The sequence below is a fragment of the Schistocerca americana genome, chromosome 3 (genome assembly GCF_021461395.2).
Source record: "Schistocerca americana isolate TAMUIC-IGC-003095 chromosome 3, iqSchAmer2.1, whole genome shotgun sequence".
In the NCBI taxonomy this organism is placed as follows: domain Eukaryota; kingdom Metazoa; phylum Arthropoda; class Insecta; order Orthoptera; family Acrididae; genus Schistocerca; species Schistocerca americana.
In genome coordinates, this window is record NC_060121.1 from 272,598,953 (window position 1) to 272,617,356 (window position 18,404).

Below are 18,404 nucleotides of genomic sequence, written 5' to 3' on the forward strand. Positions count from 1 at the left end.
GGTACTGATTTCTCAGGATCTATGCACCCAAATTGCTTGAAAATGTAATCACATGTCAATTCTAATATATATTTGTCCAATGAATACTCGTTTATCATCTGCATTTAATCTTGGTGTAGCAATTATAATGGCCAGTAGTGTATCTATACGCCCTCTTTGTTTACATTATTTTATTTCTCTGCTTTAGTGCAACTCCTTTCGGAGCTAAAACGCCATTCTCAAGGACTACCTGGATTTTTTTGAGCGTTAGACTAGTGTCAGAGCGCCAAGAAAAAAAGGACCAAAACCGACAGTAAGAACAAGGAATAATGATATAAAGTGTAAGTTCTTCACTGCCATGAATGTCCAGTTTTAAATATTTCCTCGCTGCTAAACTGTTATTGACTGGGTTTCGTTGGTTAACGAAACGTTTCGTCTGTGGAACGAATCGAAGCCACGAGGAGACTGGGATGAAATGTTGGTTTTACCCGCGGAGCCCATTCGACCTTACCTTCGTGCCTGCCGGAGTGGCCGAGCGGTTCTAGGCGCTACAGCCTGGAAGCGCGCGACCGCTACGGTCCCAGGTTCGAATCCTGCCTCGAGCATGGTTGTGTGTTATGTCCTTAGGTTAGTTAGGTTTAAGTAGTTCTAAGTTATAGGGGACGGATGACCTCTGAAGCTAAGTCCCATAGTGCTCAGAGCCATTTGAACCTTACCTTAGTAGCGTGGAAAATTTCAATAACTTCACAAGTAACGTGTTACGTGGCCCAAAACATGTCGAAAGGAGAAGGGGGAGTAGCGTACTCACCTCGCTGGGACAGAGCGGGTTGTTGGAGCCGCAGCGCGACGGGCCCGGACTGGCCATGGAGCTGTAGCCGGACGAGCTGAGGTTGGACTCGGAGGCGGTGCGGTCGGCGCGCGAGCACATGGAGAAGGGGCTGAGGTAGCACATGGAGGGCGCCACGGCCGGCGCCAGCCCGGACGGGCCGCCGCCCCCGCCGCCCCCCGCGCTCGCCGCGGACGCGGGCCGCCGCCGCCTCGCGCCCGCGCCCACGTCGTCGTCGTCGTCGTCGTCGTCGTCCGAGTCGGGGTCGCTAAGGTTGCAGGTGACGGTGATGATGGGCGGCGGGCACGGCAGGTCCAGGGAGGCGGGCTTGTCCAGCTCCTTGAGCATCTGGCGGCGCTGCTGCGGGGGCGGCGAGCCGGGCGCGCCGGCTGACGTCGTCGACAGCGAGCGTGCCCGCGGCGTGGCCGGCGGCGACGCGTGCTGCACCCACAGCGTGGGCACCGACACGGCGGGGGCGGCCTGCGGGGGCGGCGCCGCCGCGGAGGCCGCAGGCGAGTGGTTGGCGGGAGCGGCAGCGGCGGCGGCGGCGGGCGACGTCCGGCCGCCAGACGACTGCCGGCTCTGCTGGCACACCGACAGCCTCGTGTTCGTACTCTGCCACTGGGCTTTGGGCGGCGCTAGTTGCTGGGGGTAAGTAAGCACATGTGTCACTCACTACTGACCAGTTGCCCCGGGGACCCCCAAAGATGATGATAGTCTGGCGTCAGGTGTTATATCCCATATGGTGCTCATTTAGGACATCAGCTATTATTGTTATTAGTATGATTAAACAGCAGTTCCTGTCCATGTTGTTGTTCTTGTGGTCTTCAGTCCTGAGACTGGTTTGATGCAGCTCTCCGTGCTACTCTATCCTGTGCAAGCTTCTTCATCTCCCAGTACCTACTGCAACCTACTTCCTTCTGAATCTGCTTGGTGTATTCATCTCTTGGTCTCCCTCTACGATTTTTACCCTCCACGCTGCTCTCCAACACTAAATTAGTGATCCCTTGATGCCTCAGAATATGTCCTACCAACCGATCCCTTCTTCTAGTCAAGTTGTGCCACAAGCTCCTCTTCTCCCCAATTCTATTCAATACCTCCTCATTAGTTATGTGATCTACCCATCTAAACTTCAGCATTCTTCTGTAGCACCACATTTCGAACGCTTCTATTGTCTTCTTGTCTAAACTATTTACTGTCCATGTTCCCATACATGGCTACAATCCATACAAATACTTTCAGAAACGACTTCCTGACATATCTATACTCGATGTTAACAAATTTCTCTTCTTCAGAAACGCTTTCCTTGCTATTTCCAATCTACAGTTTATATCCTCTGTACTTCGACCATCATCAGTTATTTTGCTCCTCAAATAGCAAAACTCCTTTACTACTTCAAGTGTCTCATTTTCTAATCTAATTCCCTCAGCATCACCCGACCAAATCGACCACATTCCATTATCCTCGTTTTGCTTTTGTTGATGTTCATCTTATATCCTCCCTTCAAGGCGCTATCCATTCCGGTCAACTGCTCTTCCAAGTCCTTTGCTGTCTCTGACAGAATTACAATGTCATCGGCGAACCTCAAACTTTTTATTTCTTCGCCATGGATTTTAATTCCTATTCCGAATTTTTCTTTTGTTTCCTTCACTGCTTGCTCAATATACAGATTCCTGTCCATAAAAACGTTTTATTGTTACAAACATTTTCGGCCTGTACATTATTTTGGAGTGATCAGTTGGTTATTTCAGCAGTAACCATATCGTAAATTGATAAGTGTTCAGGATACACTCCTGTATTTGTAGGGGGGAGGGGGAGAGTGAAGTGGGGGGAGTTGGCGATATGTCGATTTATTGTTCGTTTATTTCATTTTACGTGTCTGCAACCTAGATAATACAGAGTAATAAAAACTATAACAAAATTCTGCAGGGCATTGCTGATTTTCTGTTACATTAGACAGTAAGTTCAAGTACGCCGCTGTCTTGATGACCTTATCACTTGCAGCATATCAATCTTCTGTGCTGCAGTTATCAGGAAGGTTTCTGCCGACCAGGAGACGTTGTGGGTCTTGCAGGTTGTAATGGTTCTTTATTTACGTGACCATTACGGCACTCCATCCCCAGATCTCGATACCAGTAACATCGCACTACTTTTCTGCGAAGTAACAGACATATTTTGTGACAATATTCACGTTTGGTTTTATTAATGTATAGGTACTCCGATGTATCGGTATATTACAGTGATATGGTTCTTGTGTGTATTCATTTCTGTGAGACTCTCATAATCTTTGACTTACTTGTAACCGTTTTGGCGCGAATGCGTACAGAGCAGTCTTTGTTTCACTTTGCAGAAGTTAAGTTGTTATTTCGCTTTGTAAAAGAACACTCAAGTCTTGTGTTTGGTTAAAGCGGAAATTAAATATATGAAGATTGATACAAAACTATTTTCTTGATGATGTGACAATTAAGAAGAAGTATATGTGAATTTACAAGAAGTTTAATAAAAATGTGGATCGTGAACACAAAGTCAAAAATTATTTCTATCATACCATTGTTTTGATCTGGGATTGTTTGATCATTAAGATTTTCCTGAAAAACACATTTGTTAGGTCTTCAAATATTGCTAAAATACAGATCTGGAACTTCTAGCGGTCAAAGTGCAATCACCCTAGAATCAACAAGATGAGCCATAATTTCGACGAAATCTACGTGGGAATCCATTCAAGATAAGTGCCAAAATTAATGACTTTTTTACAGTGACTTCATTATTTCCATTCTGACGATACCATCCACAGTCAATAACTTTGTTGTTGCCCGATAAAACGAACATATGCTGCCTGAGCAACATTATTAATCTTATTTCTAACCTATTTTGCAAGTGGTGGTATTGTTAGAAGGTCACTGCACTCACAAAACTGATCTTCAGTCATGAAGCCCCAATTCATGAGGTTTGTCTTGCATCGTCACTCTGTTGTTCAATCGGTTTAGTGGCTTCCATGTCACCTACAGCAGATGAAAGCCCACAGCACGTTGCTCCTTGATGCCTCCCCAACCCTTTCGGTTAATGTATTTCGCTGCTCTGTTCTGCAAGTTCAAGGTGCTGATGAAATTGCTTACGTTGTATGCATGAAGCTCCGCTTTGACCTCAACATAGGTTTTTGTGGTTCGTACAAACAGTGTGTGTCTGGGATCGATTTTCCTCCTTTTCTGGGTCTGTTCTTCTGGGATGTAAGGTGGCACTATACGCGTAATTTGATAAATTTTGGTGACGGGAGTTAGTCGTAGGCAACCAGTCACAATGCGTCCATCTACTTGGCTTGTGTGGAATTCTGACAAACTGGAAGCGTAGTGCCAGGGCAGATGTACGGAGCACGTTTGACTGTGAGCCCCAGGCGATGGTAATACGTAGGTTTACGGATGACGTTGTTCCGGGTAGATACTTTAAACTTTGTTTTATGGCAATGATTTTTGAACGTGAGTCTATGATCCACTTTTACTCGCAGGTACTTTGGAGTATCGTAGTGTGTGTGTGTGTGTGTGTGTGTGTGTGTGTGTGTGTGTGTGTGTGTGTGTGTGTGCGTGCGTGTGCGTGTGTGTGGGGGTAGAGGTAGTAAGGAGGTGGACGAGGGTAGTGGAAGCTGAATCTCGTGTTCCCGGAGCACGCAGAGACTTACATCAGGACCGTTGATGTTAAAACTAACTGGCCTCATGAAAATAGCGTAGGAGCCGAAACTAGTCGTGACGATAAATACGTTTTTATGCAAATGGATCTTCCTTTTTGCTTAAATTCTGGTATTAGCTTGGGACTGGTCGTTTACTACCTGTGTAGGAACAGGTTTTAATGTTTTTCGGTATGATACTGAAGAGAAGCACGACGTATGCACTGTCCCATCCAGATTGTGAGATACCCATTTAACGAGGAAAAGTACGAGAAAGAGGGTGAATCACGACGTATCGAAAAATATTACTCTTGAAACTTCCTGGCAGATTAAAACTGTGTGCCCGACCGAGACTCGAACTTGGGACCTTTGCCTTTCGCGGGCAAGTGCTCTACCAACTGAGCTACCGAAGCACGACTCACGCCCGGTACTCACAGCTTTACTTCTGCCAGTACCTCGTAGGAAGGTAGGAGACGAGGTACTGGCAGAAGTAAAGCTGTGAGTACCGGGCATGAGTCGTGCTTCGGTAGCTCAGTTGGTAGAGCACTTGCCCGCGAAAGGCAAAGGTCCCGAGTTCGAGTCTCGGTCGGGCACACAGTTTTAATCTGCCAGGAAGTTTCATATCAGCGCACACTCCGCTGCAGAGTGAAAATCTCATTCTGGAATATTACACTTGTTTGTAATGAAGACCTGGGGTAAGAGAAGAGTTCATGAAGTACTGAAAATTCTTAAGATACAATTTGTTCGGTATACCCATGAAGGCGTTCACGACTGATTTGCCGTGTTAAATGTTCACGATGTACTAGCCCTTGTCAGGAAAGAGTGAATGCAAACTGAAGGAAAACTCCTCTTATTAGCCTTTCTAGTTGAGGAGGAGCTGGAAGATCGGCATGGACGTTCGGTGAATCGTACACCGAGCCAAACAGACAGTTGTCACAACTGGCACAATTTACATCGTCCTGCACAAAACAGAGCTGTGATGAAGATTCTGATATATAGAGCCAGAAGTACATCTGACAGGAACCGTTTAAGTGCCCAAATAATCCGTCTAATCACTGTTTTGAAACAAAACGGATATTGGGCACGTGATATAAAGACAGCTGTGTCCGGAAAACAAATCCATATCTCATCGAGTAACACAAAGATCAATACACGAAGTTCCTTTCGTTGTATTGAACATAAAAAAAACTGTATGAATCTTAAAGAGGCATGGTTTTAAAACCGTCTTTCGGTAAAGCAAGAAAATCAGAGTGTATATTACGCCCTGTGCAGGATAATCATGACCACAAAGTCCCAGTTGTTTACAGTACTCCATGTGAATATGACAGTAACCTGATGGTAAGGCCTGTTCGAACCGTTTTTCAGCGCTGTACCGAATATCAGCAGCACTTCGATACAGAAATATATAAAAACCTGCTTTTTCCGAACACAGCGCTGTGAAATCTAGTTTTGAGCAGACACGGATTCAAGCCCACACTTCAAACATCAAAGAGGCTGTGGCAACGGAAACGTGTCTCAACAACTTTAACAGGGACACGGGCTACGAACTCAACAGTACGTGGAAGCACGCACTTTATACCGAGAGACCGTACATGTACAATGCCTTTCATTCCCTTCTCATGAGGTTAGAGTGCGCTGTTTGAATAATGACCTATTAGAGACTCAGGAAATTTTCAGGACAGCACAGGAATACCGTATGTCCCGAATTATAGATCGTGATCGAACAGAGACGTTACGAGACACAGTCCATCGTCGACACCAGTGTAATATCTGGTTATAGTGAGCACTGCAACATCTGTGTTATTCCATTAATTCTTCCTCTACATATACATCATACTCGGCAAGCGAGCTAATGGTGTGCGGTGGAGGGTACTTTCTGTGCCACTAACTGAGCCCTCCAACCCTATTCCACTCGCGAATAGCGCATGGGAAGAATGATTGTCGGTAAGCCTCTGGATTGGCTCTAATTTTTCGATTTTTGTCATCGTGGTCATCACGCTAGACGCATGAGCGGGAAAATAATATGTTGTCCGACTCTTCCGGGAAAGTGCTCTCTCGAAATTTCAGTAGTAAATCTCTCCGTGATGCACAACGTCACTCTCATAATGTCTGCCAGTGGAGTTTGATGAACGTCTCCTTAGCGGTCTCGCTCGGCTAAACGATCCCGTGACGAAACGCGACACTCTTCTTTGGACCTTTTCTAAATCTTCTATCAGTCCTACCTGGTAGGGATCCCAGGCAGATGAACAATACTCAAGAATCGCTCGAACAAGCGGTTTGTAAACCACTTCCATCGTGGATGCGTTATGGATGCGTTACATTTCCTTAAGATTCTTCTTATGAATCTTAGTCTGCCATCTGCTTTCTGCGCTGTTTGTTTAATGTGGTCATTCCACTTAACGTCGTCCTAGATAGTTGCTCCTAGATATTTTATGGTAGATAGTGTTTCCAGCGGTTACTTCTCAATAGTGTAGCTGTACTGTAGTGGGTTTATTTTCCTAAATAGATTACATTTATTTACATTCAATGTCATCTGCCAGAGCAATATATTGAAAAATCCGCCTCAGTTGCGAAAATTTTCTGCTCTTTACCCAGGTTTCAGCTAGAATAATCTAGCCTTCTTCAGAAGCATAAAATTACTATAACATGACAGAGTACGGCACAGCCAACATTAAAAATTAAAACCTATAGTACCGTGGTATCATGTCGAACCGGGTGGTGAAGTGATGCCGGGGCTGGACTTCAGTTAAGTAGTTTTAATTCGACGTGGTTATAGTAATTTTATGCTTCTGAAGAAGGTTAGATTATTCTAGCCGAAACCTGCAAAACAACCAGAAAATTTTCGCAACTGAGGCGAATTTTTCAATGTATTAGTCTATCACAGTTGCTGACGGGGCCGTAATATGCTAAAAATCTTAAACTGCCAGAGTCTTTACGATTCGTCAATTCTCTGGAGGCGATTCTGCAAATCGTTACTATCTTCTGGGGTTACTACTTCTGTTATAGACAACCACATTATCTGCGAACAGCCTTAAAGAGCGTCCCATGCTTTCTACTAGATCATTTATACAGGGTGTTACAAAAAGGTACGGCCAAACTTTCAGAAAACATTCCTCACACACAAAGAAAGAAAATATGTTATGTGGACATGTGTCCGGAAACGCTTACTTTCCATCTTAGAGCTCATTTTAGTTTCGTCATTCCAACGTGATCAAATTGTAAATTTGACAATCAACATGTGTGGGCTGACGAGAATTCGCACGCAATTGTACAATCACGTCATCGACACAGATTTTCTGTGAACGTTCGGGCAGGCATTGTTGGTGATGTCTTGATTGGGCCCATGAAGGAAGATCCCTGACAGCTGTCAGCGTTGTTGCCAGTTTTCAACTGTGTTTCGCAAACCATTGCAGGCGAGACATTAGTGTTTTACAGAGCGACAACAACAGTAAGGCGTTGCCAAAGAGACATATACAAAATCGCGTTACGTGATTGGTTGAGAGCGGCGCACAAACACACTACAGCTGTTACGGACCTTCTTTCGCCGAGCGTGCAGTAGGCAGCTGGCGGCGGCCTCACCTCTGCGTCGTCGTGCTCGTTGGGGGTGAGGGTGATGGCGGGCAGCGCGGCGCAGGAGCCGTGGCGGGACATGATGGGCGTGGGCACGGGCGTCGGCATCTCCGTGATGGGCGACAGGCACTTGGCGGGCAGCTCCAGCAGGATGCTGGGCGGGTGCAGCAGGTTGGAGGAGCCGCGGTGCGGCGACAGCGCGTCCAGCACCGGCACCTCGATCGTGTTGCGCATCGACGGCGGCGGCGACTCCACCTGCCGGCCGACAGTTGCACACTCACTAACAACCGAAGTTCAGCATCTGGGAGGAAAAGTCCGATGGAGGCGCAAGTGCGCATATGGATACTTGGGTTTTTAGCGTTGCAATGGCTCCTGATCGAGAGAGGGTATAAGCAACACCGACTCAAAGGAAGGCCTCGGTGCTTGTTGGTGACGTCACGTCAGCTAGGCACGGCGAACGCCAGATCTGTTGCAGGCGTACGCATAATGGTGGTGTCTCCCTCTCTGACACAGGAAAATGTGAAACTATTGGCGGTAATTGACCAACACACATTGTTCTGAGAGATTTCTGCAATCAATTAATTGTGCAATTCATTACACTTCTTAACAGATAGTGTCCTCCTGAACGTAAATTTCCACCTGTTTTAAGGATTGACATACAAAAACAGCTTCATGGTCCAGCAGCAACAGAATTCGTGCTTCTTTACCTTATTTGTAAATCTGAGGAAGTTACGTTTGTACTGGGTCGCTTTTACAAGAAACTGTGAACATATTGGTGCTCTTCTTTAGGTATCTTGGTTGACTATGGGGTGAGGAGCACTGAATGTTAATGAAATATCTTGCGATTGTACACGTTGGGGGATGGGGTGGGGGACAGAAGAAGAGGCAAAAGAGAGATACTTGTTTTAACAAATAAAATTTTTTATCTTATAAAGTTTCTCCTTTCACTTGCAAGAGGGGAATATTTATCTTTTCTAATGTGCATGTTTAAAAAAGTTTAAGCTCAGCAGTATTTTCGGTGTATGAAGCTATTTTGTTTCCTGTTTAGAATTCCTTTCATTGAAAACGACTGTAATCTAATGACTGGCAACAGTTGGACATTTACACATGTAAATTAGTTCACATTTCCAGTGACGATGTCAAGCGAAAATATATAAATAATTAAAAGAAACGAGTTAATTGTAAGGGGGTTGGGGTAAGTTTTGATAACAAAATGGATCAAGTAAATATAGTTACTTGGATGTAAAATTTCCGAAGCTTGCAATGGGCCAAAGCATCTTCTCATATTGATCTACGTTTGTTTCGACATGATTCAGTAATGCAGAACTATGATCTTCATTTGTAGCTTCACGATAGTAACAAAATCTTTTATCTAAATAAAACTGCAGAATCCAAAACAATACCAAACATTTTGTCCAAAAATAAGAGATTTATAGTGATAAGCACGCCCAGGCGTTTCTGCCTGCAGCAGACCTGGCGTTCGCCGTGCCTACCTGACGTGACGTCACCAACAAGCGCCGAGGCCTTCCTTTGAGTCGATGTTGGTATAAGTCGTCTGTGGCATTAATTGTTTGCATTGCTGTTGCTGTTGTGTTAATGCGTCTGGATTATGTAACCTGCGGAATCCAGCGTCTCTAGATCTGCATTGCACTGCCCAGCACAACTGTCACACAATGGATGCACACAACATTCTGTATACAGCCTGTACATTAGCTTTAATGGGAACTGATAACAACGGCACGGTAGCCTCCGGTTCCCAACCACAAATACAGGAAACTACGTCAGGATTGGTTGGGAACCGGAGGCTACCGTGCCGTTGTTATCAGTTCCCATTAAAGCTAATGCACATGCTGTATACATGTGCATTAGCTTTAATCCACAAATACAGGAAACTATGTTAGGATCCCCCCCCCTCCCCCCCAATGAACCATGGACCTTGCCGTTGGTGGGCAGGCTTGCGTGCCTCAGCGATACGGATAGCCGTACTGTAGGTGCAACCACAACGGAAGGGTATCTGTTGAGAGGCCAGACAAACGCAGCAACCTTTTCAGTAGCTGCAGAGGCAACAGTCTGGATGATTGACTGATCTGGCCTTGCAACACTAACCAAAACGGCCTTGCTGTGCTGGTACTGCGAACGGCTGAAAGCAAGGGGAAACTACAGCAGTAATTTTTCCCGAGGGCATACATCTTTACTGTATGGTTAAATGATGATGGCGTCCTATTGGGTAAAATATGCCGGAGGTAAAATAGTCCCCCATTCGGATCTCCGGGCGGGGACTACTCAAGACGTCGTTATCAGGAGAAAGCTTTTGACAATGTTGACTGGAATACTCTCTTTAAAATTCTGAAGGTGGCAGGGGTAAAAAACAGGGAGCGAAAGACTATTTACAATTTGTACCGAAACCAGATTGCTGTTATAAGAGTGGAGGGGCAGGAAAGGGAAGCAGTGGTTGGGAAGGGAGTGAGACAGGGTTGTAGCCTGTCCCCGATGTTATTCAATCTGTATACTGAGCAAGCAGTAAAGGAAACAAAAGAAAAATTCGGAGTAGGTGTTAAAATCCATGGAGAAGAAATAAAAAGTTTGAGGTTCGCCGATGACATTGTAATTCTGTCAGAGACAGCAAAGGACTTGGAAGAGTAGTTGAATGGAATGGACAGTGTCTTGAAAGGAGGATATAAGATGAACATCAACAAAAGCAAAACGAGGATAATGGAATGTAGTCGAATTAAATCGGGTGATGCTGAAGGAATTAGATTAGGAAATGAGACACTTAAAGTAGTAAAGGAGTTTTGCTATTTGGGGAGCAAAATAACTGATGATGGTCGAAGTACAGAGGATATAAACTGTAGACTGGCAATGACAAGGAAAGCGTTTCTGAAGAAGAGAAATTTGTTAACATCGAGTATAGATTTAAGTGTCAGGAAGTCGTTTCTGAAAGTATTTGTATGGAGTGTAGCCATGTATGGAAGTGAAACATGGACGATAAATAGTTTGGACAAGAAGAGAATAGAAGCTTCCGATATGTGGTGCTACAGAAGAATGCTGAAGATTAGATGGGTAGATCACATAACTAATGAGGAGGTATTGAATAGAATTGGGGAGAAGAGGAGCTTATGGAACAGCTTGACAAGAAGAAGGGACCAGTTGGTCGGACATGTTCTGATGCATCAAGGGATCACAAAAAAAAAAAAAAAAATGGCTCTGAGCACTATGGGACTTAACTGTTGAGGTCATCAGTCCCCTAAAACTTAGAACTACTTAAACCTAACTAACCTAAGGACATCACACACAACCATGCCCGAGGCAGGATTCGAGCCTGCGACCGTAGCGGTCACGCGGATCCAGACTGTAGGGCCTAGAACCGCTCGGTCACTTCGGCCGGCTCAAGGGATCACAAATTTAGTACTGGAGGGCAGCGTGGAGGGTAACAATCGTAGAGGGAGACCAAGAAATGAATACACTAAGCAGATTCAGAAGGATGTCCGTACGTTGCAGTAGGTACTGGGAGATGAAGAAGCTTGCACAGGATAGAGTAGCATGGAGAGCTGCCTCAAACCACTCTCAGAACTGAAGACCACAACAACAACAATATGTCAGGACAAAACTGTTTTTTACAATAATCACGCACCAACCATAACACATTTTTATTTGCTTTTAGCAAGCAATTGTTAAATCTTAACACTATTTATTTATCCTAAAATGGCTACGCCATGAATCGTCCAGAGGTAGGGATAACCAACGCTAATGGAACGAAGTGAATCACATATATTTCACCAATGTTGTGCAGCAGTATACTCAAACCTGTCGGCAAGCTTATAAATGTTGATGAAGACGTCTTGTATGTCCGCTGCTCACTAGGGGACAGGAAGACCGATATTATCTCCACAGTGGCTCGAACGCCGATTGTTTGTCCCAGGTAATCGGAAGTGGAACCTTTCTCTACGCTAAATTAGTTTTTAATATCATTTTATAGTAACTAATCTTCCCAGATGATTTTGTGTGGAACAAGCCCTCCTTTATGTCTTCAATATATAAATTAGTTTTTATAAGAGATAGTATGTACACAATTTATACGCAGGTCTGTGAGTCGTTGGTCCATTTTTAGGCACGCAGGATTGAATGGACCATTCTCTGGTGCATCCTGGTAAACGTTTTTTTAGCCTGGTGGCTCGAAATTCGACGTGCCTCATTCCAACCCATACTTTCACAAAGCGCTATCGTCGCTCTTCAAACAGCAGCCAAGCCTGTCTGGCCCCTTTCCACTCCGGCATCCAACTCTCGTCAGTTATTACCAGAACCACAGCACCTGACGCTAAACTGGCTGTCTCCTTACTTATTTGTTCTGTTCTATTGCAATGGTTAAAACAGGCACAAGTCTGCATTAATGTTGTCGGCGCCTAAGCTTGTATCAGACCTGACAGTATATGCAGGGTCTTTCAGACGTAATGTAGATCCACTTGTTCCACGAAATGATTTGTCTGTTTTTTTTTTCGGATAAAATGTGTTTTAGGTAAGCTAATTAGAGCGAATAAATGACGAACTTTTCATTGTCTCAAATCGGACGAATATTTTTGAAATACCCGGTGTTTTAATAGCGACAGAGGCACTGTGTCCACGAATTGTTCCACTGCTCCTGTCAGCGTCCCTTTTTCAAACCATTGTAAGTGTTGCATTTCCTTTTCCCTTGGATGAGTCGCGGAATATAGCAGACACGACGCAGTTATTAGGACAGCAAACGAAACGCGATACATTCGGGAGGAAACATTAGATCTCATCTCACTGAAGGAATGAACAGCAGAGCGAGATACCTTTGGTGCTCTTGGAGTAGTTACGGAGAAGCTATTTCTGCCTTGGGAAATAATAGCTTTCGTGGTGACTTCAGTTATGACGTAAAATCACTGAGTCAGTGTGGCATGTCAAGAGCAAAACGCGGAATTCTGACCCGCTTCTCAATCCTAGCATCATTTACCAGCAAAAATTATGTTCAAAAACTATGAAACTAAATAATGAAATGAATTATTGAGCAGAAGATCGAAAGTAACAATATCACGTTTCAGACGTTTAACTGTGACATTGTTTCAATAGTTTACACGTCGCCAGAGACTGGATGCGCTGTACTATATTCTTACTGAAAAATTGGATCTTCTGTGCAACATTTAACTTCTGTATAAAGTTCTAGTGTCCAGTTAGTGTTTATGACACAATGCAAAGAAGGTTGAAACATCTTGTATGTGTCAACACAAATACTATAACTGAAAACTTCCTATGCCGGCCGCTGTGGGCGAGCGGTTCTAGGCGCTTCAGTCCGGAACCGCGCAACTGCTACGATCGCAGGTTCGAATCCTGCCTCGGGCATGGATGTGTGTGATGTCCTTAGGTTAGTTAGGTTTACGTAGTTTTCAAAATTCTAAGTTCTAGGGGATTGATGACCTCAGATGCTAAGTCTCATAGTGCTCAGAGCCATTTAATCCAATTTTGAAAACTTCCTATGGCTCTTAGTAGTAACAGTCGAAACTTGCAGCGATAATAACCGGTATCATAGAAGTTGACGCTGGTGCAACCTGATTTACCATAAACACCGGATGCAGCTACTCACAGAGTCCGTTGTGGCTGTAAGTATTATATGGCAGCGAAACTAGGTAGATATGCTAATATGTTAATGCGGAACCGATCAACGCTGGAAAAAAATTAGTTCGAATTTCGGCCATCATGTGCAAATCTGGCTCTCTGCAGCATCTCGTCAACATCTCCGGTACCCACACTGAACAAATTGTGTATGTGACGGTTAAGAATCAAATTAACATTATGCCTTTCTCAGTCGTTTGACCTACCTGTTCTGCTGAAGTCTCGTCCCTAATCCATTATGTATGGAAATATTTCTATACGTCTTTATTGCATTGAGACTAATTTTTTTTTCTGCGTAGATCGGTTCGACAAAGATGAAGTGGAATATCTACCAACCTTGCACCTCTGTGAGCTGCTAGGGAACCAACTACGGAAAACTTGTGTGTTCTTGTTTTTCTAGTACCTTCCAGATCCTCGAGGATCTTCTCTTTGTAAAGCCGATCTCACACGACTCGTGAATTGGATCGTTAAAGTGTTGTATAACAAGCTTCTGACGTCAGAGTTTGGAAAACGCACGTTGCCGAGTCTTTTCGAAGGTACAGAACAATATTAATCAGGTCAGATATTCTGAACGCGCATTGGAAAGTGAACCAATGACCGAGCGAGGCGGTGCAGTGGTTACCACACTGGATTTACATTTGGGAGGACGTTCATTCAAGTTCCGATAAGGTATCGATTACCTTCTTCTTCGACTGCGGGGACACTCTGCTCGTCGACTTACCCGGCACAGAATGATCCTGTCGCTAGATGATATCCGTCCCCACACCGCCGATCGGAGGAAGGCTACGCTTCAGCGGTTTGGCTGGGAAACACTGCAACATCCTCCATACAGCCCCGATCTTTTAGCACGTTATTTTCACATCTTTGGCGATCTGAAGAAAGACAAGGGTGGACATCGGTTTCAGTCGGAGCAGGAAGTTCAAGACTGGGTACGGTTGTGGATCCGTCAGCGGCTGATCGCGTTCTACGGATCAGGAATTAATCGCCTCGTCTCCGGGTGCGATAAATATCTTAACATGTGTGGTGATTACTTTTAAATGGAACCACTCCATGGTTCCATTGTAGTGTATGTTCACTTTTCATTTGACTGCCCCTCTTATTTTTCTTACCGCGCCAAGTGCACACAACTCAACCAAGCGACGTTCAGTCTCGCGATAGGCAGTGGTCATAATGTATTGGTTCATCAGCGTAATTCTTGCCATGTCCAAGAACCGTGGCACGCTCCTTGTTTGAGCTGAGAAGCGACCTGCATGGGCAGGTGACGGCCGCTCATTGGTTCACAGAAGAAAAGGAAGGAAAGAATATTGTTTTTAACATCCCGTAGGCATCAAGGTCAGTAAGCTCGGATTGTGTCAAATTGTGTCAAGAATAAGGATGGTAATCAGCCGTTCCCTTTCGAAAGAACCACCCGGCATTTGCCTAGAGCGATTTCGGGAAAGAACGGAAAACCTAAATCAGGATGGCCAAACGCGGGTCGGAACCGACGTCCTCCCAAATGTGAATCCAGTGTGGTAACCACTGCACCACCTCGCTCGGTCATTGGTTCACTTTCCAATGCGCGTTCAGAATATCTGACCTGATTAATATTGTTCTGTACCTTCGAAAAGACTCGGCAACGTGCGTTTACCAAGCTCTGACGTCAGAAGCTTGTTATACAACACTTTAACGATCCAATTCACGAGTCGTGTGAGATCGGCTTTACAAAGAGAAGATCCTCGAGGATCTGGAAGGTACTAGAAAAACAAGAACACACAAGTTTTCCGTAGTTGGTTCCCTAGCAGCTCACAGAGGTGCAAGGTTGGTAGATATTCCACTTCATCATTGCCTAACCGATCTACGCTGAAAATAATTAAGACAGCTTCCCAACTGTTTTCCAACTTCTGCACTTCGTCAAGGGTACCTTCATTTTTGAGCTCTATGATTTACTCGGCTCACCTCACTGGATGCTTCATCAGTTGTATCAAACCGTTTTCCAGGTAGTTATTGCTTCAGCCTGAGGAACAGATCAGTCTGTTGGCCTCATATCAGGTGAGTGGGGAAGTATTTCTCATCCATAATTGACGAGCGTTTCTCTTACTGGTAGAGTTATGTGCGGTCTTGCATTATCTTTCAGGGAGTGATGACCCTGTAGTTTGGTCCCTTTACTCACCAAGCCAACGAATATTATCGCGCAAAATGAGGACACCAGCTGCAAGCATGCCAGGCCTTCTTTGACGAATCTTCGGGTGCAAAACATTTTGCAGAAACAGCTTGTAGTGCACTCCTGTTACAGACGTCCCCTGGGGCACTCTGTTTGCAGCTGTAATTCCATTCATTCATATGTAAAGACCATCATCAGTTTCACCTTTGATTGTTGGCGGAGGACTTTTAACGGGACTAGAGATCCGGAACTTTTCCACTGTGACGAGTGAGACTTCAGTTCCTGCTCAAGATCTCGTATCCAAGTTTCATCAAGTGATAAAATCTTTTTCAGGAACTGTTCTCCATCGGTTCGATAACGTTTAAGTAATTCTTCTGCGATTATTTAGCAACCTGCTTCCTGGCTTGCACTCAGATCGTGCGAAACCCATCTGACAGCAACTTCTCTCATCATTAACTTTTCTGTAAACTGACTTTACAGACATTTTGTCGTCATATGCAATTTTACTCACATGTTTTTCGTCGAACCTCTCTCAAAATGTCATTACCAATAAACTGAGATGTGCAGTATGTTGCCGTTGATGGCTTCCACTTGTTGGGTTGTGCTCAGTGCTTACCCGATCTTCACAGAAACAAGCAGACCACTGTGATACTGTGCTACGATCCACTACACTATTCCCACACATCTCTTTCAAAATGTGATAGATTTCCGTTGGGTTCCTTCCACATGGGGATTCGATTTTGGTGTAGGAACACTAGTTACTGCTTGTAAGGGGTGGACATCAATGAGGGCTGTCGCTAGGCTCATCGATTTATCGAGCTCCAAACAGATCCACGAAATTATTTAACATTCGGGCCTTCCAGCCAGTCAGAATCAGGACCAGAATGTATGCATTTTCATTGGCCATTTCCTGCTCCTACTAGAAGAGCTTCTGTAAGATGCTGCCTCCTGGTCACAAACGTTCGAAACATCGACCATCACTGGGAAATTTCTCGCCCCTAAAACCAAACTAGTCGGGTTCGATCACCACCCATTTAGGAGGATCAGGGAATGACCAGGCCATCATCTTCAGGTTTAATAAAACACCCCTACACTCTGCAACTGCAGACTGAACGAGATTAGTATGAGGGGTGTTCAAAAGGAAAGGTAACAAACAACACTGTGGATATAATTGAAGTCTTTTTCAAATTTAACCGCCAGATGGCTGGGAAAAACTATCCCACTGTTTCACAAGCCAGATTCCCTGTTGCCAGAATCCCTGTGGCTGTGACAGAAGTCATTCCTCCGCTGTGTCCTTCAGCTCGACTTCCGAGTTGAAGCGCTTCCCTTTGAGATGTTTTTTTATGGCACCAAACACATGGAAGACGCAGGACGACATTTCCGGGCTGTATGGCGGATGCTCAAGCTGGTCCCACTTGAAGCTGGCCGTTATACTTTGTGTGACCTTGGAGACGTATGGACGCGTGTTACCGTGGGGCAGAGTCATTCCCTCCGTGAATATCCAGGCCATTTGCTCTTGATGGACTTGCGTAGGCTACGGAGTGTCTCACAGTACACGTCACTGTTAATGGTCTTTCAGTCCTCGAGGAATTCAATGAATATGCCCGCATGCGTCGAAAACGACGGCACGCATCACCTTCCTGGTCAGGGTTCAAATGGCTCTGAGCACTATGGGACTTAACATCTGTGGTCTTCAGTCCCCTAGAACTTAGAACTACTTAAACCTAACTAACCTAAGGACATCACACACATCCATGCCCGAGGCAGGATTCGAACCTGCGACCGTAGCAGTCGCGCGGTTCCGGACTGCAGCGCCTAGAACCGCACGGCCACCGAGGCCGGCCCTGCTCAGGGCACAGCTTTGAACTATTAGGGGGAGATGACGACGCATACTTCCAATGCCTTGATGTCTCACTTTTTTTTTTTTTGGTCATCAGTCTACTGACTGGTTTGATGCGGCCCGCCACGAATTCCTTTCCTGTGCTAACCTCTTCATCTCAGAGTAGCACTTGCAACCTACGTCCTCAATTATTTGCTCGACATATTCCAATCTCTGTCTTCCTCTACAGTTTTTTCCCTCTACAGCTCCCTCTAGTACCATGGAAGTCATTCCCTCATGTCTTAGCAGATGTCCTATCATCCTGTCCCTTCTCCTTACCAGTGTTTTCCACATATTCCTTTCCTCTCCGATTCTGCGTGCAACCTCCTCATTCCTTACCTTATCAGTCCACCTAATTTTCAACATTCGTCTATAGCACCACATCTCAAATGCTTCGATTCTCTTCTGTTCCGGTTTTCCCACAGTCCATGTTTCACTACCATACAATGCTGTACTCCAGACGTACATCCTCAGAAATTTTTTCCTCAAATTAAGGCCGGTATTTGATATTAGTAGACTTCTCTTGGCCAGAAATGCCTTTTTTGCCATATCGAATCTGCTTTTGATGTCCTCTTTGCTCCTTCCGTCATTGGTTATTTTACTGCCTAGGTAGCAGAATTCCTTAACTTCATTGACTTCGTGACCATCAATCCTGATGTTAAGTTTCACGCTGTTCTCATTTCTGCTACTTCTCATTACTTTCGTCTTTCTCCGATTTAGTCTC

The 18,404-nt window shown here is 44.9% G+C and overlaps 1 protein-coding gene across 1 annotated transcript in view; it reads right to left on the reverse strand.

The window, feature by feature from the left end:
- LOC124606012 overlaps window positions 1–18,404 on the reverse strand; it is a 532,599-nt gene that overhangs the window by 63,451 nt on the left and 450,744 nt on the right. Inside the window, exons 24-25 of the mRNA XM_047137975.1 lie at window positions 8,043–8,288; window positions 788–1,180 (exon numbers count right to left, since the gene is read on the reverse strand). Of these exons, the coding sequence (XP_046993931.1) occupies window positions 788–1,180; window positions 8,043–8,288 (639 nt within the window). The remainder of the gene's footprint in view (window positions 1–787; window positions 1,181–8,042; window positions 8,289–18,404) is intronic.